Source organism: Solea solea, chromosome 15, assembly GCF_958295425.1.
Source record: "Solea solea chromosome 15, fSolSol10.1, whole genome shotgun sequence".
NCBI lineage: Eukaryota > Metazoa > Chordata > Actinopteri > Pleuronectiformes > Soleidae > Solea > Solea solea.
In genome coordinates this window covers 1,527,435-1,554,257 of record NC_081148.1, presented here as the reverse complement: position 1 = coordinate 1,554,257, position 26,823 = coordinate 1,527,435, and the positions used below count along the sequence as shown (strand labels likewise).

General features: G+C 45.3%; 2 protein-coding genes across 3 annotated transcripts in view; one reads left to right on the top strand and one right to left on the bottom strand.

The window, feature by feature from the left end:
* LOC131473493 (acylphosphatase-2-like) overlaps nucleotides 1-13,429 on the bottom strand; it is an 18,917-nt gene extending 5,488 nt beyond the window's left edge. The window contains exon 1 of one of the 2 annotated variants that reach the window (XM_058650721.1): nucleotides 13,376-13,429. In XM_058650721.1, the coding sequence (XP_058506704.1) occupies nucleotides 13,376-13,428 (53 nt within the window). In that variant the 5' untranslated portion in view covers nucleotide 13,429. Of the gene's footprint in view, nucleotides 1-1,644; nucleotides 2,168-13,375 lie in introns of those variants that run through there. The other variant, XM_058650720.1, reaches the window with a different exon arrangement.
* An 8,163-nt stretch (nucleotides 13,430-21,592) lies between these two features.
* On the top strand, nucleotides 21,593-24,510 carry LOC131474175 (forkhead box protein G1-like). Its single transcript, XM_058651925.1, has one exon. The coding sequence runs from the start codon at nucleotides 21,681-21,683 to the stop codon at nucleotides 23,007-23,009; it is 1,329 nt and encodes a 442-aa protein (XP_058507908.1). The 5' UTR covers nucleotides 21,593-21,680; the 3' UTR covers nucleotides 23,010-24,510.
* Nucleotides 24,511-26,823: the final 2,313 nt, after the last annotated feature.

Here is a 26,823-nt window from a genome sequence, read left to right as displayed (position 1 = left end):
ATATGCATATACATATACATATATGTGTATACACACGTGTATATATATATACACATTATATCTATATATGTGTATATATAGATATAATGTGTATATATGTACACATTATATCTATATAAGTTTATATATAAACATACATATACCTACATTTGTTTTAAGTTAAATACTAAAAAAAAAGTAAATACAATCAGACGGTGTTTGTAGCTTTGCTGACTCAGCGTTCACTGAGCTACCTCTGAAAACATGACACAGCACAAATGTGAACATGACTCAGTGAAAGTGAAACATTTCTTTAAAAAACACAATTATCAGGACAGAGTACTGAGTTTCTCTGGATTTATCTTTGAAATATTCAGAGCAACACAAATGGAACAAAATAGACACAACATAATATAAAACAGCAATGTTCAAATGAAGATATGTTAAATAATAATATTTTAAATAAAACAATAAATACACTCTTTATAATAAAATTTGTACAACTTTAACTAAAACAAGAATACATTCATTCTTTTAGAAATTAAATACATCACCCTAGTACAATAAATTAGGATTACCCAATTCAGATACATCGATACACAGCTGACCCTGAGTCAGGAGACCAGAAATCCAAAGGCAGGAGACCAGAAACCATGAGACAAGAGACCAGAAACCCAGAGACAAGAGACCAGAAACCCAGAGACAGGAGACCAGAAAACTCAGAGACAGGAGACCAGAAACCCAGAGGCAGGAGACCAGAAACCAGAGACAAGAGACCAGAAAACTCAGAAACAGGAGACCAGAAACCCAGAGGCAGGAGACCAGAAACCAGAGACAGGAGACCAGAAAACTCAGAAACAGGAGACCAGAAACCCAGAGGCAGGAGAACAGAAACCCAAAGGCAGGAGACCAGAAACCATGAGACAAGAGACCAGAAACCCAGAGACAGGAGACCAGAAACCCAGAGACAGGAGACCAGAAAACTCAGAGACAGGAGACCAGAAACCCAGCAGGAGACCAGAAACCCAAAGGCAGGAGACCAGAAATCATGAGACAAGAGACCAGAAACCCAGAGACAGGAGACCAGAAAACCCAGAGACAGGAGACCAGAAACCCAGTGACAGGAGACCAGAAAACCCAGAGACAGGAGACCAGAAACCCGAAACCCAGAGACAGGAGATCAGAAAACCCAGAGACAGGAGACCAGAAACCCAGAGACAAGAGACAAGGAACCCAGAGACAGGAGACCAGAAACCCAGAGACAGGAGACCAGGAACCCCAGAGACAAGAGACCAGAAACCCAGAGACAGGAGATCAGAAAACCCAGAGACAGGAGACCAGAGCCTCGGTGTCGGACACAGTAAAGAACGAGCCGCTGGTGTGTTTTAAGTCCACTTAGAGCCGCGGCTAACAGCAGAGTCACATGACAACACAGGCTGCATTTGATTGTCAAGCCATAGCCAACAGGGAGAGAAGATCGCGCATGTAATAAAAAAAAGATATTAAAAAATAAAGTTACGAGCGTCACAAGTATCGTTCTTTCTTCAAATATATACTCAAGTAAAAGTAAAAGTATGTTGCAATAAAACTACTCCTAAAATTACAATTTATCCAAAAAGTTCAAAAGTATTTGTAACATAGTAAATGTAGTGTGTTACTACTGACCTCTGGTTGTGGTCATAGTAACAGATGACGTGTTCTTCTTGGTCCATGAAACAGGTGCAGTTGAGTTGATGAACTTCATAGGCGTGGTCATAGTCACTGATGACGGGGGCGTGGTCATAGTAACTGATGACGGGGGCGTGGTCGTAGTCACTGATGGCGGGGGCGTGGTCATAGTCACTGATGACGGGGGCGTGGTCATAGTCACTGATGGCGGAGGCGTGGTCATAGTCACTGATGGCGGGGGCGTGGTCATAGTCACTGATGGCGGGGGCGTGGTCATAGTCACTGATGGTGGAGGCGTGGTCATAGTCACTGATGGCGGAGGCATGGTCATAGTCACTGATGTAATCATGACCATTGACAACCAGAACTTGGTTATTGACGTGTTTGTCGTTATGTTGTAAAAGACACATCAGTCCAGAGAAGTCTGCTGCTTCCACTACCATTGTTAGCCTAGTGAGCAGTTAGCTTGTGTCGTCTTAGAAAAACTATAAGGGTAATAATAATGTGGTGCAGCACTGCCCTCTACAGGTGAGTAAGAACTGTTACTAAAGTACACAGTTATTGATGATGATGATGACGTTCTCCTTTGATTGAAAGACATCAAACACACAAACGTCTTCTGTTACTAAGTAAAGGTTGATTATGTTTATTTATTTATTTCTGATAATGTTTCATAAATGTAAGTATGTAAAATATGACTTTAATACTCATAATACTCAAATTTACAAAAAGATGCTTAATGTAGTAACTTACATATTGTGATAATATCGTATTGTAACTTAAATATTGTGATAATATCGTATCATGACTTAAATATCTTGATAATATCGTATCATGACTTACTATCTTGATAATATCTTGATTTAAATGTCGTGATGATGTCGTATCGTGACTAAAATATTGTGATAATATCGTATTGTGACTTAATTATCCTGATAATCATCATCATCATCATCATCATCATCCTCCGCTTATCCAGGGCCGGGTCGCGGTTGCAACAGTTTCAGCAAGGGACCCCCAAACTTTCCCGAGCCACGTTGACCAGCTGAGGGATCCCGAGGCGTTCCCAGGCGTTCCCAGGCCAGAGTGGAGATGTAATCTCTCCACCTTGTCTCTTCCAGCTGGACGTGGCTGATACACCTCCCTTGGGAGGCGTCCAGGAGGCATCCTCACCAGATGCCCGAACCACCTCAACTGGCTCCTTTCAATGTGAAGGAGCAGTGGTTCTACTCCGTGCTCCCCCCGTATGACCGAGCTTCTCACCCTATCTCTAAGGGAAAAGCCAGCCACTCTCCTGAGGAATCCCATTTTGGCCGTTTGTACCCGCGATCTCGTTCTTTTGGTCATGACCCAACCTTCATGACCATAGGTGAGGGTACGAACAAAGATTGACCGGTAGATCGAGAGCTTCGCCTTCCGGCTCAGCTCTCTTTTCGTCACAACCGTGCGGTAAAGCGAATGCAGTACTGCACCAGCCACTCCAATTCTCCTTCCCATCTCCTGCTCCCTCGTCCCCTCACTCGTAAACAAGACCCCGAGATACTTGAACTCCTTCACCTGGGGCCAGGAGTCATTCCCTACCCGGAGAAGGCAATCCACCGTTTCCTGCTAAGAGCCATGGCCTCAGACTTAGAGGTGCTCGTCTTCATCCCGACTGCTTCACACTCGGCCACAAACCGATCCAGTGAGCGCTGAAGGTCACAGGCCAACGAAGCCATGAGAACCACATCCTCTGCAAAAAGCAGCGACGAGATCTCAAGCCCGCCAAACCACAACCCCCCTCCCCCACGACTACGCCTCGATATCCTGTCCATAAAAATCACAAACAGGATTGGTGATAAAGCACAGCCCTGGCGAAGGCCAACACCCACAGGAAACAGGCCTGATTTAGTGCTGAGAACCCGGACACAGTTCATACTTTGGGCGTATAGGGATTGGATGGCCCTAAGTAGTGCCCCCCTCACCCCATACTCCCGCAGCACCTCCCACAGTATCTCCCTGGGAACCCGATCATACGCCTTCTCCAGGTCCACAAAACACATGTAGACTGCACGGGCATACTCCCAGGCCCCCTCTAGGATCCCTGCAAGAGTAAAGAGCTGGTCCGTTGTTCCACGACCAGGGCGGAATCCGCATTGTTCCTCTTGAATCTGAGGTTCGACTACCGGTCAAACCCTCCTTTCCAGCACCTTGGAGTTAACCTTACCAGGGAGGCTGAGAAGTGTGATGCCCCGGTAATTGGCACACACTCTCAGGTCACCCTTTTTGAAAAGGGGGGACACTCCTTTGGTACTGACCCCGACCTCAACGCAATGTTGAAGAGACTTGTGATCCAAGACAGCCCCTCCACACCCAGAGCCTTCAGCATTTCTGGGCGGATCTCATCAACCCCCGGAGCCTTGCCACTGCGGAGTTGTTTAACCACCTCATTGACCTCCCTCAGGGAGATTGACGATGATCCCCCATCATCTTCCCTCTCTGCCTCCACCACAGAGGGCGCAGATGTCAGATTCAGGAGTTCCTCAAAGTGTTCCTTCCACCGTCTAATTACTTCCTCAGTCAAGGTCAACAGTGTCCCATCCTTACTGTACACAGCTTTGATGGTCCCCCACTTTCCCCTCCTGAGGCCACGAATGGTTATCCAGAAATACCTTGGTGCCGACCGAAAGTCCTTCTCCATATCCTCTCTGAACTTCTCCCATACCCGCTGCTTTGCGTCTGCCACAGCAGAGGCTGCTGCCCTTCGGGCCCGTCGATACCTTATATCTGCCAAGAAACACTCCTTCTTCAGTCGAACGTTCCCAATTCATCCGCACTACACGTTTGGGTTTACCTGGTCTGTCCAGAGTCCTCCCTCATCCTCTGACCCAACTCACCACCAGATGGTGATCAGTTGACAGCTCTGACCCGCTCTTCACCCGAGTGTCCAGAACATGCGGCCTCAGATCCGATGAAACAATCACAAAATAGATCATCGACCTTCGGCCAAGGAAACTCTGGTACCAAGTACACTTATGAGCATCCTTATGTTCGAACATGGTGTTTGTTATGGATAGTCCATGACTTGCACAGAAATCCAACAACAAACGACCACTCTGATTCAGATCAGGTAGGCCGTTCCTCCCAATCAAGCCTCTCCAAGTTTCCCCATCGTTGCCCACATGCGCATTGAAATCTCCCAGCAGAACTATGGAGTCCCCCGATGGAGCCCCTTGCAGGACTCCAGGGCCTCCAAGAAGGCCGGATACACCGAGCTGCTGTTCGGTGCATAGGCACAAACAGCAGTCAGGGCTTTCCCCCCCGCAACCCTAAGGCACAGGGAGGCGAACACCAATACCTTTGGCAGACTTTAGCCGGGTTTGGCTTCAACCCTGAGTTCATTGCCAAGATCAGGGCTCTCTACAGCGGCGTTGAGAGTGTGCTAAAAATGAATGGCAGGCTAAGTGCTCCCTTTAACATCAAGAGGGGGGTGAGGCAGGGCTGCTCTCTCTCTGGCATGTTATACTCCTTAGCCATCGAGCCTCTGCTGCATCAGCTACGGCACAAACTGACAGGTGTGTTCCTCCCCAGTTGTCCGGTGTCTTTTAAAATGTCTGCCTATGCTGATGATCTCATTGTGTTTGTGAACTCACAAAAAGATATTGATGTGTTAATTGACACTGTTCATTTATTTGGTTTTATATCTTCTGCCAAGGTTAACTGGGGAAAAAGCGAGGCTGTGATGGAGGGAGAGAGGCTGGGGGACCAGCTCACCCTGCCTGCAGAGCTCACCTGGAAAACAGGTGGGCTGAGGTATCTGGGAGTCTTCCTGGGGGACAAGACCAGCACCAAGAAAAACTGGGACAACATTATCGAATTGGTGAAAGGACGACTTAACAAGTGGAGGTGGCTCCTCCCAAAGATGTCATAAAGAGGCAGGGTCCTGATCGCCAATAACCTGGTCTCGTCCTCCCTATGGCACAGGTTGGCTTGCATGGATCCTCCGGCCTCTCTCCTCTCCCAGATACAAAGGCTTTTAGTTGATTTTATTTGGGACAGGATGCACTGGGTCCCACAGAGTGTCCTCTCTAGGGGGGGCAGGGCCTGGTTCATTTGGCAAGCAGGGGCGCCGCCTTTCGCTTAAAATGTATCCAGAGGTTGCTGAATGGACCAGAGGACACTGTGTGGAGGGCTCTAGCCTGCTGCATCCTGAACCATTTTAACAGCCTGGGTATGGATTTTAATTTGTTTTTAATGGACAGCACTCAGCTCAACAAGTCATCTCTTCCTAGGTTTTTATAAAAGTGTTTTTACTGTTCGGAACCTGCTCAAAAAACAGAGACAGAAACAGGCCGATTCTTTACAGGAGCTGGTTCTCCACGGGTCGGTCCTGGACTGTCCAGACTGGGTGGGCATCTCTCTGTTTTCTCGATTCCAGGCTGCAGGGGTCACTACTCTGGGTCAGGTGGTGGAGCTGGCTGGGCCACGGGTCTGGGCCTGAGGTCCTGTAGAGTGGCCAAACAACTGCTGGATCACTGGTGGGGGAGACTGAGTGGACATGAGCTCCTGATGTTGGACACCTTCTCTTCAGGCGAAACCACAGCCAACACACAGGACTCCTTCCCCCTCATCCAGCTGACTCTATACCTGAAGGACTGTGCGGGTCCTCTTTTAGACCGGTGCCCTCAGGCCTCTCTGCAGGATGCCTCAGGAAAGACCTTCTACCACCTGATGGTAAAAACTTTGAACAGAGACAGGCTGAGTGGGCGCACCAACTCTCCCTGGAGGAGTCACTTTGGTCTGGAGAGGTCAGGGGGCGGTTGAAACCATCTCTCCTGTTCCAGTGTGTGTGGAGCTGATCAGGGCCAGGATTAGGCTGGATTTTATTTTTTGTCAGGAGACCTCACCTCTTTTAAAAACATGTGGCGCTACCAGGATGTCCTGTGTCAGGTGGAAGATGATGACCTGTTGGGAAAGTGCTGAAGTAATGTGTTTGTATATATGGATATTTTTTAAATTGAAAAAACACACAAAGTAAGACTGTTTTTATAACGGTAAATAAAGTTGTGTTTTTAAAAACCAAATCTCTCTGTCTCTCTCTCTCTCTCTCTCTCTGTGCACTGCATGCTGGGAGTTTGGTGGTGGAGAGCGTGGTGAGTGTGTCTTGAGAGTTTGCGAATTTTCAAACTTTTTTCTTGGTTACTAACCGTGTTGTTTGTATGAGAGAGTAGTGTGTGTAGTTGCGTGTGTGTGTGTGTGTGTGTGTGTGTGTGTGTGTGGTGTCGGTGTTTCCGTGTTTCACGGTGGAGATGGCGTCTCCTGAGACGCCGTCTCTGTCTCTGAGACACGGAGTGCGGCTGGTGCCGCAGCCGAACACCACGGTGGAGCAGGTGTTGTTGGCGGTAGGAGAGCAGCTGGGACACGGGAACATCTCGTACGCGTCCCGCATGAACAAAGCCGTGGTTGTGTTTTTTAAGGAGGCGGCTTTTGTTCCCCCGCTCATAGAGAGCGGCTTATTTATAAATGAGGAGTTTATACAGGTCTCTCCTCTGGCGGTTCCTTCCACCCGGGTCACTGTGTCCGGGGTTTCCCCGTTCATCCCCAACGAGGCGCTAGTACAGGAACTGAGGCGCTTCGGGAGGATGGCGAGTGGATTCCGGTCTGTGACTCTGGGATGTAAGGACCAGAAACTGAAACATGTCCAGTCCCTGAGAAGACAGGTCTTCATGTTCCTGGACTCTCCCACTCACACTCTGGACGTGTCCTTCAGAGTGAAGCATGAGGAGGGTTTTTATATGGTCTATGCTTCCTCTGGAAACATGAAGTGTTTTGAGTGTGGTGACGTGGGACATAAAAAGATTGCGTGTCCCCACAGACAGAGATCAGCTGTTCAGGTGAACACAGGGGAAGGTGCGACTGCCGGGCTCGGCGCTCCGGTGCCCGTGGCTCCCGGTGTCGGTGGCTCGGATGTCGGCGCTCCGGTGTCCGTGGCTGCCGGCGTCGGGGGCTCGGGCGGCGGCGCTCCGGTGTCCGTAGCTGCCGGCGTCGGTGGCTCGGGCGTCGGCGCTTTGGTGTCCGGCGCTGCCGGTGTCGGTGGCTCGGGCGTCGGTGCTCCGGTATCCGTGGCGGCCGGTGTCGGTGGCTCGGATGTCGGCGCTCCGGTGTCCGTGGCTCCCGGTGTGGGTGGCTCGGATGTCGGCGCTCCGGTGTCCGTGGCTCCCGGTGGCGGCGGCCTGGTGACGTCGCAGGTGTCAGCTGAAGCTGACGTCAGGGAGGAACAGGCTGAGGCTGAAGTTGACATCACAGATCAGGTGAGTGAGGCAGAGTCAGATGTTGCCTCTCTCACTGACAGTGTGTCACAGAATGTTGATTTATATTCTCTGGAGGAGATTAATCTGTTCTTAGACGAAACCTTTGGAAAAACAGTAAATGTGACTGACTATTTCCCCGACACAGGGAAGTTTATAACTTCTGCCACCACCCTTCAGAAGGTGGTGGGCTTAGACCTGCTGAACGAAAAGAAAAGGTTTCGTTTAAAAAAACTTGTGACAAACCTTCGCAAAAACTCCAACATTGCGAACGTGAAGAAAAGGAAAAAATTGAAAGCGTCAAAATGAAAATAATCAATTATCACTTGGTGTTTCTTTTTTTCTGGGTTTTACTGTTCTGTCTTTTCTTTTCCATCATGAAGGTCTTGAGAGCGGCCTCTTTAAATATTAATGGAGGTAGAGACGCACTTAAAAGAGCTTTAGTCGCTGAAACCTTTCAACAGAAAAGACCGGATGTCATTTTTCTCCAGGAGACACACAGTGATAGTGGGAATGAAGTAGACTGGGCTTTATGGTGGAGAGGACAGTACGTCCTCAGCCATGGCACCAATTTCAGTGCTGGAGTGGCGTTTTTATTCTCTCCCCTTTTAAATGTTAAGATTATTTTAAACTCAGAGATTATCAAAGGCAGAGTTTTAATGGTTAAAGCTGAACTGGAGGGTCACACTTTTAATCTGATTAATGTGTACGCACCAAACCAGGGCTCTGAGCGGGGAGAAGTTTTTAAAACTCTCCAAGAAGAAATAAATAAGCTTGACAACAGAGAGTGTGTGATTTTAGGAGGAGACTGGAACTGTTGTACAGATGTGACTCTGGACAGAACAGGAGAGGAGTCACACTTCCAATCGTCCTTGTTTTTATCTCAGCTTGTAAAGAAGAGTCACGTGGTGGATGTGTGGAGGATGAAACACCCTGACGTCAGACAATACACGTGGGTGAAGATGTCAGATGGTCGAGTCAGTGCTGCTCGTCTGGACAGATTTTACCTTTCTGATGTTTTTACTGCACGTGTTTTTAGCTGTCAGATCCTCCCTGTGGTTTATTCAGACCATCACTTAGTTTTAATGGAGCTGGTTTTATCTCACACACAGAAATCCATCTCTTTCTGGCACTTTAATGTTAAACTGCTGCAGGATTTTACTTTTTGTGAGAATTTTAAGTTGTTCTGGGAGTACTGGAGATCCAAGAAGGCGGATTTTAACTCTTCTAGTCAGTGGTGGGAGGTGGGAAAGGCCCAGATCAGGGTCTACTGTCAACAGTACTCAGCCTACTCCACTGTGAAAACTCAGAAAGCTGTGCAGGAGTTAGAGGAGGAGATCAGGGACAGGGAGAGTGTCTCTGTCTCACACAGTGACTCCCAGAACATTTTAATTAAAGAAAAAAGAAAAGAGCTGAGCTCTCTTTTAAATGAAAGAGCTAAAGGAGCTCTAGTCCGAGCTCGTTTCATCAAACTCCAGGACATGGACGCGCCCTCTTCCTTCTTCTTTAACCTGGAGAGATCTGCGGTCGAGAGGAGGAGGATGGTGTGTCTCCGTCTTCCTGATGGAACAGTCACCACAGAAGCAGCGCAGATGAGGAAGCATGCAGTGGACTTCTACACAGACCTGTTCAGGGCGGACAGTTGTGATGAGGCGGCTGCTGCAGAGCTTCTCCATCATCTTCCTCAGCTCAGTGTGGGAGACCAGGAGGTGCTGGACCGTGACATCAGCCTCGATGAGGTGACCTCTGCTGTGTTCCAGATGGCATCAGGGAAATCTCCAGGAGTGGACGGTTTACCTGCTGACTTTTTTAAACACTTCTGGAATATTCTGGGACAGGACCTACTAGATGTTATTAAAGAGTCTTTTAAAAGGGGGACACTTCCTGTTTCCTGTCGGCGTGCGGTCCTCTCACTGCTCCCCAAAAAAGGAGACTTGACTCTTTTAAAGAACTGGAGGCCGGTGGCTCTTTTATGCTTGGACTATAAAATTTTATCAAAGGTTTTATCCAACAGACTGAAAACATGCCTGGAGTTTTTAGTCAGTATAGAACAGTCTTACTGTGTCCCGGACAGATCCATGCTGGACAACCTGTTTTTAATGAGGGACGTTTTTGACATTTGTGAAATGGAGGGGTTGAAGGCTGGTCTGGTCTCTCTTGACCAGGAGAAAGCGTTCGACCGCGTGGACCACAACTTCCTGTTCTCCACCCTGCAGGCCTTTGGTGTTGGCGGGAGTTTCCTGTCCTGGGTGCAGCTGCTGTATTCCGAGGCATGTTGTGTGGTGAAGGTGGGAGGAGGCTTGAGCCGTCCCATTCCAGTCAGGAGAGGGATCAGACAGGGCTGCCCCATCTCGGGACAGCTCTACAGCATCACCATTGAACCCCTTCTGTGTAGGCTGAGGAGCAGGCTGGGGGGTCTGGTTCTGGCCGAGCTGGGCCAGAGTCCTCCAGTTGTTGTGTCAGCCTATGCAGACGACGTCAATGTTTTTATTAAAGACCAGAGAGACGCTCAGGAACTAGAAAGTAGCCTGTCGCTATATGAAAGAGCGTCTTCTGCCAAAGTGAACTGGGGGAAAAGTGGGGCCTGTTTGCTTGGTCGCTGGGACCCTGGTAATCTTCCTGGTCTTCCAGGTAATCTCCAGTGGGGGCGGGGGGCATCAGGGTTTTGGGGATCCACTTAGGCAGTAGAGAGGTGCAGAGACAGAACTGGGTGGGAGTGCTGGACAAGGTTGAAGCTAAGTTGTCTAAATGGAAATGGCTGCTCTCTCAGTTGTCATACAGAGGCAGAGCCCTGATAGCTAACAACCTGGTTGCCTCGACTCTGTGGCACAGGCTGGCGGTTCTGACGCCACCATCGGGGCTGTTGGAGGAAGTGCAGCGGCTCCTGGTCAACTTCTTCTGGTCTGGTCAACACTGGCTGAAGGCATCGGCCCTGTACCTTCCTGTGGCAGAGGGGGGACAGGGACTTATTGACACTGTGTCCAGAACCGCTGCCTTCAGGCTGAAGGCTGCACAGAGGCTGCTGTACGGCAGCAACCTCTGCTGGTTCACCACCGCACGGATCCTGCTGAGGAGAGCCGGACGTCTGGGGCTGGACAAGCAGCTCTTCCTAATGGAAACATCGGAGGCCGATCTGACTGGACTTACACCTTTTTACAGTTCTATGATCAATGCCTGGCAGACACTAACCATCACCAGAACTCCTGACCCCACACCCGGAAGGTGGTTATATGAGGAACCACTTTTCTTCAACAGGTTTCTGCCCACACACACACTGTCTTCTGCCACCCTCAGGACTAAGTTTGTTGAGGCTGGAATAATAAAACTGGGTCATCTCGCCAAAGCCTCCCAACATGAACTCTGTGAGATCATGGACATCAGGTCTTCCAGAGTTCTGCAGAAGATTGTGGAGGACGTCTGGCAGTGTCTGTCTGCGCCGCTCAGAGCTTTCACAAGGAACCGTACTCTGACTGACCAATGGGATGATGACTGTGAGTACGTCTTCCCCTCCCTGTCTGTCAGTCCTGCTGTAGACGGGTGGACAGAACAGCGTGGGCTGCTTCTGTCTCTGAAAACACCAGCACTAGGAGTTTTCAGCTCCTGTGACAAGAAGCAGCTCTATCTAAGCTGCGTGAAGGTTCTGAACCTGCGCTCGCTGGCTGGTGTCCTGGAGTCCAGGTGGACCCGGGTGTTTTCTGCGGGAACTGTCTCTGAAGGTAACTGGAGGCTCCTGTATAAGCCCCCCGTTGAGAAACGGGTGGGGGACCTCCAGTGGAGGATCATACATGGAGCAATAGCTACAAACAGACACATAGCTCGCCTTGATCCAAACACTGGGGAGGGATGTCCCTTCTGCCAGCGGGGGGAGAACCTGGAACATCTGGTGCTGCTCTGTCCTCGACTGGAGAGCTTATTTAAACTACTGCATGAGTGGGTGGAGCCTCTGGGGTTAGCTTTTGCTTCCCCTCTCTTTGTCTTTGGCCCTAAGTACAGAGCCAGCAACAAGCACACCCTGGTTCTGGTCAACTTCCTGTTAGGAATGGCCAAGTTGGCAATCTGGAGGACCAGGAGGAGTCAGCTGTCTGGTCAGGGCTGGACCGATGTGGTCCAGAGCGTGAAGGGCCTGGTGGCCACTCGTCTTAGAGTGGAACACGCCTTCTGTGCTTTGACTGGGCAGCTGGACGCCTTCAGGTCTCGGTGGGCAATCAGACAGGTTTTATGCTCACTGGCAGAAGACGGTTCACTGGTCCTTCATTTTTAACTGTGTGTGTGTGAGAGGGTGAGAGTGTGTATGCGCGTATGTGAGTAATTGAACATCTGTTTTCTTTTTGATCGCTCGATTGTTTTTGATTGAGTAATTAATTAATTAATTGATTGGTTGATTAGTTGATTAATCACTTAATTGGTTGCTTGTGATATTTATATTTTTATTTATATTTATTATTCATCCATACCTCTACATTTGTCAGTAACTTATTTTATGTTAAATGGAAAAAATAAATGTTGTGTTAAAAGTCAAAAAAAAGTCTCTCTCTCTCTCTGTCTCTCTCTCTCTCTCTGTCTCTCTCTCTCTCTCTCTGTCTCTCTCTCTCTCTCTCTGTCTCTCTCTCTCTCTGTCTCTCCCTCGGGCTGGTGTGTTGACAGCTGAGACTCTGACATAAAGCTAAGATGATCGCTCCTGTAGAAATATTTACTACACGTGCAAACACACACACACACACACACATTCAAGTGTAAACACACACACACACTTCTCCCTCTCTAGGGGGCGCCACAGCAGATGATGTGTATATTTGACTTTGTCTCATTTATTTGACAGTGTGGATTGGGTCCCTTGCTCAGGGGAACTGGCATTTGAACCAGCAACCTTCCAGTTACATGCCCAATACCCTTCCACTTATCCATGAGCAGTAATTCTGTCCATTTGTTTTCATGCATCTGTGTCCACGTGCTTCACTGTGTGTGTGTGTGTGTACGTGGGTGTGTGTACACGTGTGTGTCTGTACGTGTGTGTGTGTACGTGTGTGTGTGTGAGGCTGCAGCAGAAAGAACACTGCGACCTAAAAACCCAGCTCACTGGGAGCAACTGAACACTGAACAGAAGGCTCATTCAAGTGTAAAAACACACACACACACAGAGTTGGGCTGTGTGTGTGTGTGCGTGTGTGTGTGTGTGTGTGTGTGTGTGTGTGTGTGTGCGTGTGTGTGTGTGTTGCTGCAGGGTCTAAAGCCTCCACTGCTGTGTAACATGTCAACTCTTTTTAGTAATGTCATCCAATGCACACACACACATACTGGTTTTGCATCCACAGTGTGGACCACACAAGTTAACACACGCACAGACACACACACACATGGTTAGTCAGTTTAACTGGTTCTGGTTAAGGTTAGTGATAATGTTGAGGATTGATCTATCGTGGATAAAGTAATAGCTGTAATACCTGTGAGGCCCACTAGAGGGCAGCTGTCCACACCGTGGTCTCTTCTGGATCATGAAGAAGTTTTTCATCTCAAATCCACCTCATGAGTTCTTTAGCTTCCTGCTCCTCCAGCCAATCAGAGGAAAGTGGGCGTCGACAAAGAGCTGAGCCTCAACTGGCTGTTTCACTTTGACTGAGGAGATAAAAACAAACAAAAATCATGAAGACACACTTTCAAGTGTCACTCTGGCTCCACCCCTCGATCTGCTCCTCCCACTCATGTCTCTGACCACGGTCTGACCCAGAGCTGCTGACCCGACTTAAACCTCACAGCTAAATCCTGAGGTCAAAGGTCGTGGAGATAAAGTGTAATGAGCTCATTATTTTCCTCTGAGCTGAGAACCAACTCTATTTTTACTCAGTGGTTCTGTCTATGGTTCTGTCTGTGGTTCTGTCTGTGGTTCTGTCTGTGGTTTTGTCAGTGGTTCTGTCTATGGTTCTGTCAGTGATTCTGTCTATGGTTCTGTCTGTGATTTAGTCAGTGATTCTGTCTATGGTTCTGTCTGTGGTTCTGTCACTGGTTCTGTCAGTGATTCTGTCTATGGTTCTGTCAGTGATTCTGTCTGTGGTTCTGTCTGTGGTTTTGTCAGTGTTTCTGCCTATGGTTCTGTCTGTGATTTAGTCAGTGATTATGTCTATGGTTCTGTCTATGGTTCAGTCAGTGGTTCTGTCAGTGATTCTGTCTATGGTTCTGTCAGTGATTCTGTCTTTGGTTCTTTCAGTGATTCTGTCTAAGGTTCTGTCTGTGGTTCTGTCTGTGGTTCTGTCAGTGATTCTGTCTATGGTTCTGTCAGTGATTCTGTCTGTGGTTTTGTCAGTGTTTCTGCCTATGGTTCTGTCTGTGATTTAGTCAGTGATTATGTCTATGGTTCTGTCTATGGTTCAGTCAGTGGTTCTGTCAGTGATTCTGTCTATGGTTCTGTCAGTGATTCTGTCTTTGGTTCTTTCAGTGATTCTGTCTAAGGTTCTGTCTGTGGTTCTGTCTGTGGTTCTGTCTGTGGTTTTGTCAGTGGTTCTGTCTATGGTTCTGTCAGTGATTATGTCTATGGTTCTGTCTGTGGTTTTGTCAGTGTTTCTGCCTATGGTTCTGTCTGTGATTTAGTCAGTGGTTATATCTCTGGTTCTGTCAGTGTTTTGTCTGTGGTTCTGTATGTGGTTCTGGCTGTGGTTCTGGCTGTGGTTCTGGCTGTGGTTCTGTCTGTAGTTTAGTCAGTGGTTTTGTCAGTGTTTTGTCTGTGGTTCTGTCAGTGGTTTTGTTAGTGTTTTGTCAATGGTTCTGTCAGTGGTTTTGTCTGTGGTTCTGTCTATGGTTCTGTCTGTGGGTCTGTCGGTGGTTTTGTCAGTGTTTTGTCTGTGGTTCTGTCAGTGGTTCTGTCAGTGGTTCTTTCAGTGGCTTTGTCAATGGTTCTGTCTGTGGTTATGTCAGTGGTTCTGTCTATGGTTATGTCTATGGTTCTGTCAGTGGTTCTGTCTATGGTTTTGTCAGTGATACTGTCTATGGTTCTGTCTGTGGTTCTGTCTATGGTTCTTTATGTGGTTCTGTCAGTGTTTTGTCTGTGGTTCTGTCAGTGGTTTTGTCAGTGTTTTGTCAATGGTTCTGTCAGTGGTTTTGTCAGTGTTTTGTCAATGGTTCTGTCAGTGGCTTTGTCAATGGTTCTGTCTATGGTTGTGTCAGTGTTTTGTCAGTGTTTTGTCTGTGGTTCTGTCAGTGGTTTTGTCAGTGGTTTTGACAGTGGTTTTGTCAGTGGATATGTCTGTGGTTATGTCTGTGGTTCTGTCAGTGATTCTGTCTGTAGTTTAGTCAGTGGTTCTGTCAGTGATTCTGTCAGTGGTTTTGTCAGTGGTTTTGTCAGTGTTTTGTCTATGGTTCTGTCTGTGGTTATGTCTGTGATTTTGTCAGTGGTTTTGTCTATGGTTCTGTCTATGGTTCTGTCAGTGGTTTTGTCAGTGGTTCTGTCAGTGGTTTTGTCAGCGGTTTTTTCTATGGTTCTGTCTGTGGTTCTGTCAGTGGTTATGTCTGTGGTTATGTCAGTGGTTTTGTCAGTGTTTTTTTCAGTGGTTCTGTTAGTGGTTTTGTCAGTGGTTCTGACAGTGGTTCTGTCAGTGGTTAGGTATAGGTAACAAAACCATGTTGTTTACTAGCAGAATGGCTCCGCCCCCTCTCTCCCTCCCTGGTTTGTGCTGGACTGAACTCTGTGTGAACTCTGTGTGAACTCTGTGTGAACTTGGTTAAACTGACCCATTAATCTGCTTTGACTGTGCAGCCGTGGGACGTACGGTGGCCCAAGAGGGACATGAGCAAACACCTTAGAGTGAGAGAAGAAGATTACTTTGAAATGATTTCATGATCCTGACGTGATTTTAAATGTTACTATTGAAAATGAGAGATAATGACCTTATATTAAAGAGTGAGCATCACATAAATGACATGGATCAATGGATCAATGGATGAATGGAAGGATGATGGATGGATCAATGGAAGGATGGATGACAACAGAAAAACATCCAAATGACACTTGTGTCTGAGGTTGCCATAACAACCAGGTTCTTTTTTCTCCTCAATTGATCAATGAAGAGTAAGTTCATGTTTGTCTGTGTTTTTGTATGAGTATCTTTGTGAGGACCACTCGTGTGTGTATAAATATATAGTTGAATAAATAACAGTGAACTCCAGATGACCTGCTCTCTGTGTCAGTGTCTCTGTGTCAGTGTCTTTGTGTCAGTGTCTCTTTCTCAGTGTCTTTGTGTCAGTGTCTCTGTCTCTCTGTCAGTGTCTCTTTCTCAGTGTCTCTGTGTCAGTGTCTCTGTGTCTCTGTCTCTCTGTCAGTGTCTCTGTGTCAGTGTCTCTGTGTCAGTGTCTTTGTGTCAGTGTCTCTTTCTCAGTGTCTTTGTGTCAGTGTCTCTGTCTCTCTGTCAGTGTCTCTTTCTCAGTGTCTCTGTGTCAGTGTCTCTGTGTCTCTGTCTCTCTGTCAGTGTCTCTGTGTCAGTGTCTCTGTGTCAGTGTCTTTGTGTCAGTGTCTCTTTCTCAGTGTCTTTGTGTCAGTGTCTCTGTCTCTTTCTCAGTGTCTCTGTGTCAGTGTCTCTGTGTCTCTGTCTCTGTGTCAGTGTCTCTGTGTCAGTGTCTCTGTGTCAGTGTCTTTGTGTCAGTGTCTCTTTCTCAGTGTCTTTGTGTCAGTGTCTCTGTCTCTCTGTCAGTGTCTCTTTCTCAGTGTCTCTGTGTCAGTGTCTCTGTGTCTCTGTCTCTCTGTCAGTGTCTCTGTGTCAGTGTCTCTGTCCCTCTGGGTTAGGGTTAGGGTTAGAGACTCTGTGTCAGTGTCTCTGTGTCAGTGTCTCTCTGTCAGTGTCTCTGTGTCAGTGTCTCTGTGTCAGTGTCTCTTTCTCAGTGTCTCTGTCTCTCTGTGTCAGTGTCAGTGTCAGTGTCTCTGTGTCAGTGTCTCTGTCCCTCTGGGTTAGGGTTAGGGTTAGAGACTCTGTGTCTGTGTCAGTGTCTCTGTGTCAGTGTCTCTCTGTCAGTGTCTCTTTCTCAGTGTCTCTGTCTCTCTGTGTCAGTGTCAGTGTCAGTGTCTCTGTGTCAGTGTCTCTGTCTCTCTGGGTTAGGGTTAGGGTTAGGGTAAGAGACTCTGTGTCAGTGTCTCTGTGTCAGTGTCTCTTTGTCAGTGTCTCTGTGTCAGTGTCTCTTTGTGTCTCTCTGTCTCACAAGGTGTGGTACACACACCTGAAGAAGAATCACTCACAGGTACGCACACCTGAAGAAGAATCACTCACAGGTACACACACCTGAAGAAGAATCACTCACAGGTACACACACCTGAAGAAGAATCACTCACAGGTACACACACCTAAAGGAGAATCACTCACAGGTACACACACCTGAAGAAGAATCACTCACAGGTACACACACCTGAAGAAGAATCACTCACAGGTACACACACCTGAAGAAGAATCACTCACAGGTACACACACCTGAAGAAGAATCACTCACAGGTACACACACCTGAAGAAGAATCACTCACAGGTACACACACCTGAAGAAGAATCACTCACAGGTACACACACCTGAAGAAGAATCACTCACAGGTACACACACCTAAAGGAGAATCACTCACAGGTACACACACCTGAAGAAGAAGCACTCACAGGTACACACACCTGAAGAAGAATCACTCACAGGTACACACACCTGAAGAAGAATCACTCACAGGTACACACACCTAAAGGAGAATCACTCACAGGTACACACACCTGAAGAAGAATCACTCACAGGTACACACACCTGAAGAAGAATCACTCACAGGTACACACACCTGAAGAAGAATCACTCACAGATACACACACCTGAAGAAGAATCACTCACAGGTACACACACCTAAAGAAGAATCACTCACAGGTACACACACCTGAAGAAGAATCACTCACAGGTACACACACCTGAAGAAGAATCACTCACAGGTACACACAGCTGAAGAAGAATCACTCACAGGTACACACACCTAAAGGAGAATCACTCACAGGTACACACACCTGAAGAAGAATCACTCACAGGTACACACACACACCTGAAGAAGAATCACTCACAGGTACACACACCTGAAGAAGAATCACTCACAGGTACACACACCTGAAGAAGAATCACTCACAGGTACACACACCTAAAGGAGAATCACTCACAGGTACACACACCTGAAGAAGAATCACTCACAGGTACACACACCTGAAGAAGAATCACTCACAGGTACACACACACAGCTGAAGAAGAATCACTCACAGGTACACACACCTGAAGAAGAATCACTCACAGGTACACACACACACCTGAAGAAGAATCACTCACAGGTACACACACCTGAAGAAGAATCACTCACAGGTACACACACCTAAAGGAGAATCACTCACAGGTACACACACCTGAAGAAGAATCACTCACAGGTACACACACACACCTGAAGAAGAATCACTCACAGGTACACACACCTGAAGAAGAATCACTCACAGGTACACACACCTGAAGAAGAATCACTCACAGGTACACACACCTAAAGGAGAATCACTCACAGGTACACACACCTGAAGAAGAATCACTCACAGGTACACACACCTGAAGAAGAATCACTCACAGGTACACACACCTGAAGAAGAATCACTCACAGGTACACACACCTAAAGGAGAATCACTCACAGGTACACACACCTGAAGAAGAATCACTCACAGGTACACACACCTGAAGAAGAATCACTCACAGGTACACACACCTGAAGAAGAATCACTCACAGATACACACACCTGAAGAAGAATCACTCACAGGTACACACACCTAAAGAAGAATCACTCACAGGTACACACACCTGAAGAAGAATCACTCACAGGTACACACACCTGAAGAAGAATCACTCACAGGTACACACAGCTGAAGAAGAATCACTCACAGGTACACACACCTAAAGGAGAATCACTCACAGGTACACACACCTGAAGAAGAATCACTCACAGGTACACACACACACCTGAAGAAGAATCACTCACAGGTACACACACCTGAAGAAGAATCACTCACAGGTACACACACCTGAAGAAGAATCACTCACAGGTACACACACCTAAAGGAGAATCACTCACAGGTACACACACCTGAAGAAGAATCACTCACAGGTACACACACCTGAAGAAGAATCACTCACAGGTACACACACACACCTGAAGAAGAATCACTCACAGGTACACACACCTGAAGAAGAATCACTCACAGGTACACACACACACCTGAAGAAGAATCACTCACAGGTACACACACCTGAAGAAGAATCACTCACAGGTACACACACCTAAAGGAGAATCACTCACAGGTACACACACCTGAAGAAGAATCACTCACAGGTACACACACACACCTGAAGAAGAATCACTCACAGGTACACACACCTGAAGAAGAATCACTCACAGGTACACACACCTGAAGAAGAATCACTCACAGGTACACACACCTAAAGGAGAATCACTCACAGGTACACACACCTGAAGAAGAATCACTCACAGGTACACACACCTGAAGAAGAATCACTCACAGGTACACACACACACCTGAAGAAGAATCACTCACAGGTACACACACCTAAAGGAGAATCACTCACAGGTACACACACACACCTGAAGAAGAATCACTCACAGGTACACACACCTGAAGAAGAATCACTCACAGGTACACACACCTGAAGAAGAATCACTCACAGGTACACACACCTAAAGGAGAATCACTCACAGGTACACACACCTGAAGAAGAATCACTCACAGGTACACACATACACCTGAAGAAGAATCACTCACAGGTACACACACCTCCTTTGTGTCCATTAGCTTCACAACAGATATCTGCTCTTCAAGCGTTAGCCAGGTGTGCATTAGCGTTATTTTCCATGGTTTAATATAATAGTAATCTAGATTGTTTGCACTTCACTCTTCTAAAGTGTTGTTTGTGCTGTTTAGAGTAACTGTGATCAATAAATGTCTCTTTTTCCAGAACATCTGTTGATTTTTATTATTTTCTAAAGGGTTTCTTTGTGGAATGCATCACAATCAAAGTGGACAGGACACACACGATGTGACCTAACATAAAGCCTGTACACACACCTGGCCAAAAAGAGTCACCACCTGGATTTAACTAAGCAAACAGGTAGAGGGTTGCTGCAGTTGGTCAGGTCTAGGTTCAGCAACATCATGTGCCCAAAGATTGAGGTCAGCTGACTACCTGAATATAATGAATGACCAGATTATTCCATCAATGCATTTGTTTCTTCCCTGATGACATGGGCATATTCCAAGATGACAATGCCAAGATTCATCAGGCTCAAATTGTGAAAGAGTGGTTCAGGGAGCATGAGACATCATTTTCACCACAGAGTCCAGACCTGAACCCCATTGAGAATCTCTGGGATGTGCTGGAGAAGGCTTTGCTCAGTGGCCCGACTCTCCCATCATCGATACAAGATCTTATTGAAAAATTAATGCAACACTGGACGGAAATAAATCTTGTGACATTACAGTAGCTTATGGAAACAATGACACAGTGAATGAGTGAGTAATCAAAGCTAAAGGCGCTCCAACCATGTGACCCTTTGTTTTAGGTGGCCACTTTTTTTTGGCCAGGCAGTGTATCTGTATCTATTATTATTATTATTATTATTGTTGTTATTATCATTATTATTGTTATTATTATTATTGTTATTATTATCATTATTATTGTTATTATTATCATTATTGTTGTTATTATTATTATTGTTATTATTATCATTATTATTTTATTATTATCATTATTATTGTTATTATTATTATTGTTATTATCATTATTATTGTTATTTTTATCATTATTATTGTTATTATTATCATTATATTATTATCATTCTAATTATATTATTATTATTATTGTTGTTAACATTATTATACTCATTATTATTATCATTATTATAAGCATATTATCGCTATTATTAGTACTATTATTATCATTATAATTATATTATTATTATTATATTATTATTATTGTTATTACTATCATTATTATTGTTATTATCCTTAGCATTATTATTATTATTAGCATTGTCATTAGCATTATTATGGTTATCATAATTATTATTATTATCATTATTATCATTATGTGTGCTGCAGTACTCACTGATACCAACAGGAGGCGCTGTTGTTCCAGCTTCAAACCTGCGGCCTCCGTGTGTGTGTGTGTCACAATCGTTTTTATTACTGGACAATAGAACCCCCCCCCCCCACACACACACACACACACATACGCGCGCGCTGTGTTTGCCGACATGAAATCAAAGTCTTTATTGTCACAGAGAAACAAAAACAAAAGAGTCTGAATCTGTGACGACGCGCGCGCGCAAATACCGAGCGAGGGGGGAGAGACAGAGAGACAGCGAGAGAGACAGAAGCAGAGAGAGAGACAGAAGCAGAGAGAGGGAGAGAGAGCGAGACAGCGAGAGAGAGACTGAAGCAGAGAGAGAGAGAGAGGTTTTGTTTCGTTGAAACATTTAAATCTCAGTTTAAAGAAAAACAAGGATTTTATGATAAAAGAAGAAGAAGAAGAAGCTCCTCCTCCTTAATTACTAATTTCTCTTTCTCTCTCTTTACTCCCCCCCCCCCCCCCCTCTCTCTCAGTCTGATAACGGAGGTGATCCTCTCTGGACCCTTTCTTCTTCTTCTTCTTCTTCTTCTTCTTCTTCTTTTTTCCTTGTTGTTATTTTTGTTTGTTTACCGTCACCGGGATGGAGGAGGTCAAAGACCCGCGCACCGTCCCTCGGTCCTCCTGCTTCTCCATCAAGAGCCTCCTGCTCCCGTCCAAGTGCGACAGAGCGGACTCCGTGTCCGGGATCACCAGGATCACCGGGAACACCGGGATCACCGGGATCACCGGGAACACCGGGATCACCGGGATCACCGGGACTTTGTCTCCGTCACCGGGATCTGACTCTGACAAATCACTGGACTCCTGCGCTGCCGCGGATCTGGAGCCGGACAAACCGGAGCAGGAGGTTCACGGAGCGGATGAGGAAGAGGAGGAGGACGGAGGAGGTGAAGGAGAGAATAAAGCGGCGGATAATAACAACAGTATTATTATAAATAACAACAATAATAATAATAATAATAATAATAATAATAATAAAGGCGGTAAATATGAGAAGCCTCCGTTCAGCTATAACGCGCTCATCATGATGGCGATCAGACAAAGTCCAGAAAAACGACTCACGCTCAACGGAATCTACGAGTTCATCATGAAGAACTTTCCGTTTTACCGGGAGCAGAAGCAGGGCTGGCAGAACTCCATCCGCCACAACCTCAGCCTCAATAAGTGCTTCGTCAAGGTCCCGCGACACTACGACGACCCGGGGAAAGGGAACTACTGGATGTTGGATCCGAGCAGCGACGACGTCTTCATCGGCGGAACCACCGGGAAACTGCGCCGCCGCTCCGCCACCTCCCGCGGGAAACTGGCGCTGAAGCGCGGGCTGCGCTTTGCTCCGCTCGGTTTAACGGGGATGAACGAGCGCGGGAACAACCCGCTGTACTGGCACATCTCCCCCTTCCTCTCCCTCCACCATCATCATCATCACCACCCGACCCACTACAACGGAAGCGGCGCCGGGTTTCTGGGTCAGCCGCCGGGCTACGGGCCGCTGCTGCCCGCCGTGGAGCCGCTGAGTAACGGGGAGCTGAGCCGGTCCATCCTCGGCTCCGGTTCCGCTGCCGGAGCCTTGAGTATGAGCAACAGCTACGGGATGAGTTCGGCTCCGGTCGGACTTCTCAGTGGACAAAGTACCGGTTATTTTGTCTCATCAGGGTCTCAGCACGGTTCTACGGCGCCACCGGGAGCAGGAGGAGGAGGAGGAGGAGGAGGTGTCGGTGTCGGGCCTCCTCCCGCTCCTGCTCCTCATCTGCCGCAGACAACACCGGGGTTTGTTGGTTCCGTTGGTTCCGCTCACTCCTTGCTCTCGGACTCTCTCAGAAACAGTTTCTCCGGCGGCGCGAGCGCCGGGTTTTCCGGGATGTTGTCTCATCACAAGAGAGTGACGGTACCGAACTCTTTCCTAAACTGAGCCTGTGTCACCAGCACCAGCACCGGGACCAGCACCGGAACCGCTCCAGACTGAAGAGCAAACACAAATATCAAAAAACTGAAGCAGAGGAAGCGGAACCTGATTGTGACTCTGATCCGTTTACTGTGAATCGCTTTGTTTTAAAGGGACATTTATTTATAATCTATTTAAATTCTGAGGGTTATTTTATTATTTATGAATTTAAAGACAATCAACAACAACAACAACAACAATCTCATTCAAACATACAGTGAATAATAATCTCCGTGTTAAACAGATTAAATGTTTATTTAAAAACAATTTGAAATAAATAATTGATCCATGAAAAATAAAAGATACGAAACAACGAAGATTAGTGTGCGTGTGTGTGTGTGTGTGCGCGCGCGGGCCTTACTCAGGCCTGTAAAACGACACAGAGCGGGAATACAAACACTAAATAAACACATTTATTTATTTTTATTATGTATTTTCATGGCGGCTTCTTACACACACACACACACACACACACAATAGAAAGTGCTGATTAAAATTAAAATTAAAACGTTAATAATTTGACGACAAACGTTAAAAGTGATTTTTTTTTATTGTTATTTTGACAGAAAGTCTGTGAATTTATGGAAAAATTTGATAAAAATGTTTTCACCAGAAATCTAAAAATTGAATTCTTCTTTAATAATAAATAATTTTATTTTTAATAAATAATAACGAAAAATAACCCAAGATCGGCATTAAATCACGTGACAGAAAATGTATGAGTTCTTTTATTTCGCTGTTAAATAATTTAATTTAATAAATTATTTAAAAAAACAAAAACGTTTGTGTTCAAAAATGTGTTGTTTTTTTATACAATTTTAAAGAAGTGTTTGACAATCATCGATCACAAGTATCGATCACTGCGGTGTTGATCAAATAAATGTTGCCTCTGTAAAAAAAAACAAACAAGTCATAAGTAAATAAATGAAGCAGAAAAAGATAAAATAATTGATATTTGTCAAAAATGTAACGTGTGACAACGAAACTTCAATAAAAACATATGAAAAAAGTCTTTATTTAAAACAAACAAAAACGAATTATTGAAGAGAATCATTCATTAAAAATCTTGGATTAATTCATTATTGTTATTATTGTTAATATCAATATTAATAAAATGGTCATCATTTCACGTCATGAGAACAAAGTTCACCATAAACTAAATTTAAAATGATTAAAATTTAACATTTTTGACCGTTTTCATTTTCAGTTTTTCAAATAAATATATTTATATAAATATTTATGATGAGATCACAAAATTCTGCTGCTTTTTTTAAAAACACACCCACACACACACACACACACACACACACACACACACACACACACACACACACACACACACCTACATTGTTTTTTTTATTCTTTTGCACTTTTGTATTTTTAGCGTCAACTGTTTTTGTTTGTTTGTTTGGTTGTTTGGTTGTTTGTTGAAAGAACAAAAGTTGATTAAAAATGATGATGAAAAACACCTGAATCTGATTCTGTTTCAGTTTCTGTAAAAAAAACATAATTTAAATATTAATATTATAAATATATTATATCATATTATCATTTATTACTTGCAATGAAATGAATTTTATTTACTTTAATCTATAAAATGATTCACTTTCTCATTTAAAAAAGTTTTTAAACTTTAGTCTGAGACAAATGTTCCTGATTGTAAAAAAGAATTAGACTTATAATATTATAATTAAATTATTATTAGACTTCTATATAAACCTGGATTTTCTTTATTATTATTATTACTATTATTATTATTATCATTATTCAGAGTAAAATACATTTAATGTGTGTGTGTGTGTGTGTCATAAACACTCGTCCTCATGGAGCCTAAAACCTGGTCCTAATGAGGCAGAAGCTCATTGCTGAGGAACTGGTGAAGAGAGGACGGGTGGACAGTAAGAGACAGTGGACATGAGACCTGGAGACTTTCACAAACTAAGGTCATTTTTATAAAAATGTCACTTTATTGATAAAGAACACAGTATTTATGTGTTAAATATTAAACAAGTGTTGATTTTTCATGTTTTCTACACAATGAAAAAGTTCAACTTAAATGAAATAATAATGAAATAATGGGTGTTTTATTTGAAGTGAATGTCTCAGAGACAGACACTGTGTCTCTGTCTGTCTTCCTGTCTCTGTCCTCACCTTCTCATCTGAGGACAATTTGAGGAGGCGGAGCCTCTAATCTGTTTGCACACATATGTGACAAATGAGTAAATATGTTTATATGCAAATGAGTACTCAGAGTAAAATAAATAAAGCTAATTTTATATTATGGTTATTGATTTCATGTTTGAAAAAAACTGAAATATTAATATATTAATTTGACTGAAGAAACATTAAATAACACACACACAGACACACTGTGTCTGTGTGTGTGTATTTGTGTGTCTGTCTGTGTCTATGTGTGTGTCTGTGTCTGTGTGTGGGTGTGTGTGTGTGTGTGTGCCTGTGTGTCTGTGTGGATCTGTGTCTGTGTGTGTGTGTGTGTGTGTCTCTGCAGCTTTAAGAGCAGCGCCCCCCCCCCCCCCCTTTATTTAGGTCAAACATCTCAGTCTCTCACTTGTTTTGGTAGCTGTGACCCTAGAGTAGGTGGGGCTTGTACAGCGGGAGGGTCTTTAATGATGTAATTTTAGATTAAAGGGACAGTTCAGCTTTTTATGATGTGGTTTATTACAACACTTCTAACTCCACTCAGTTTAGTTTCAGTCTTGTTGTTTTCAAAGACGTCATAGCTCCTCCTCAAAGTGGGCAGAGTTATCACATCACTGTGGTGACGTAGTTTTCTCCACGACACAAACTAGTGACTTTTAAAGCAGTTGTTTTGGGTGAAAGTGAATCATTAAAAAGATTTGTTCACAGAATGGATCAGTACTTCAGTCACTGAAGTGAAATACCACTGAACGTCTGACACAGTCACTGAAATGAAATACCACTGAACGTCTGACACAGTCACTGAAGTGAAATACCACTGAACGTCTGACACAGTCACTGAAGTGAAATACCACTGAACGTCTGACACAGTCACTGAAGTGAAATACCACTGAACGTCTGACACAGTCACTGAAGTGAAATACCACTGAACGTCTGACACAGTCACTGAAGTGAAATACCACTGAACGTCTGACACAGTCACTGAAGTGAAATACCACTGAACGCCTGACACAGTCACTGAAGTGAAATACCACTGAACGTCTGACACAGTCACTGAAGTGAAATACCACTGAACGTCTGACACAGTCACTGAAGTGAAATACCACTGAACGTCTGACACAGTCACTGAAGTGAAATACCACTGAACGTCTGACACAGTCACTGAAGTGAAATACCACTGAACGTCTGACACAGTCACTGAAGTGAAATACCACTGAACGTCTGACACAGTCACTGAAGTGAAATACCACTGAACGTCTGACAGTCACTGAAGTGAAATACCACTGAACGTCTGACACAGTCACTGAAGTGAAATACCACTGAACGTCTGACACAGTCACTGAAGTGAAATACCACTGAACGTCTGACACAGTCACTGAAGTGAAATACCACTGAACGTCTGACACAGTCACTGAAGTGAAATACCACTGAACGGAACGTCTGACAGTCACTGAAGTGAAATACCACTGAACGTCTGACACAGTCACTGAAGTGAAATACCACTGAACGTCTGACACAGTCACTGAAGTGAAATACCACTGAACGTCTGACACAGTCACTGAAGTGAAATACCACTGAACGTCTGACAGTCACTGAAGTGAAATACCACTGAACGTCTGAC

Excerpts from the sequence above, each read along its gene's own strand:
- LOC131474175 (XM_058651925.1), top strand. The coding sequence starts at position 21,681 with ATGGAGGAGGTCAAAGACCCGCGCACCGTCCCTCGGTCCTCCTGCTTC.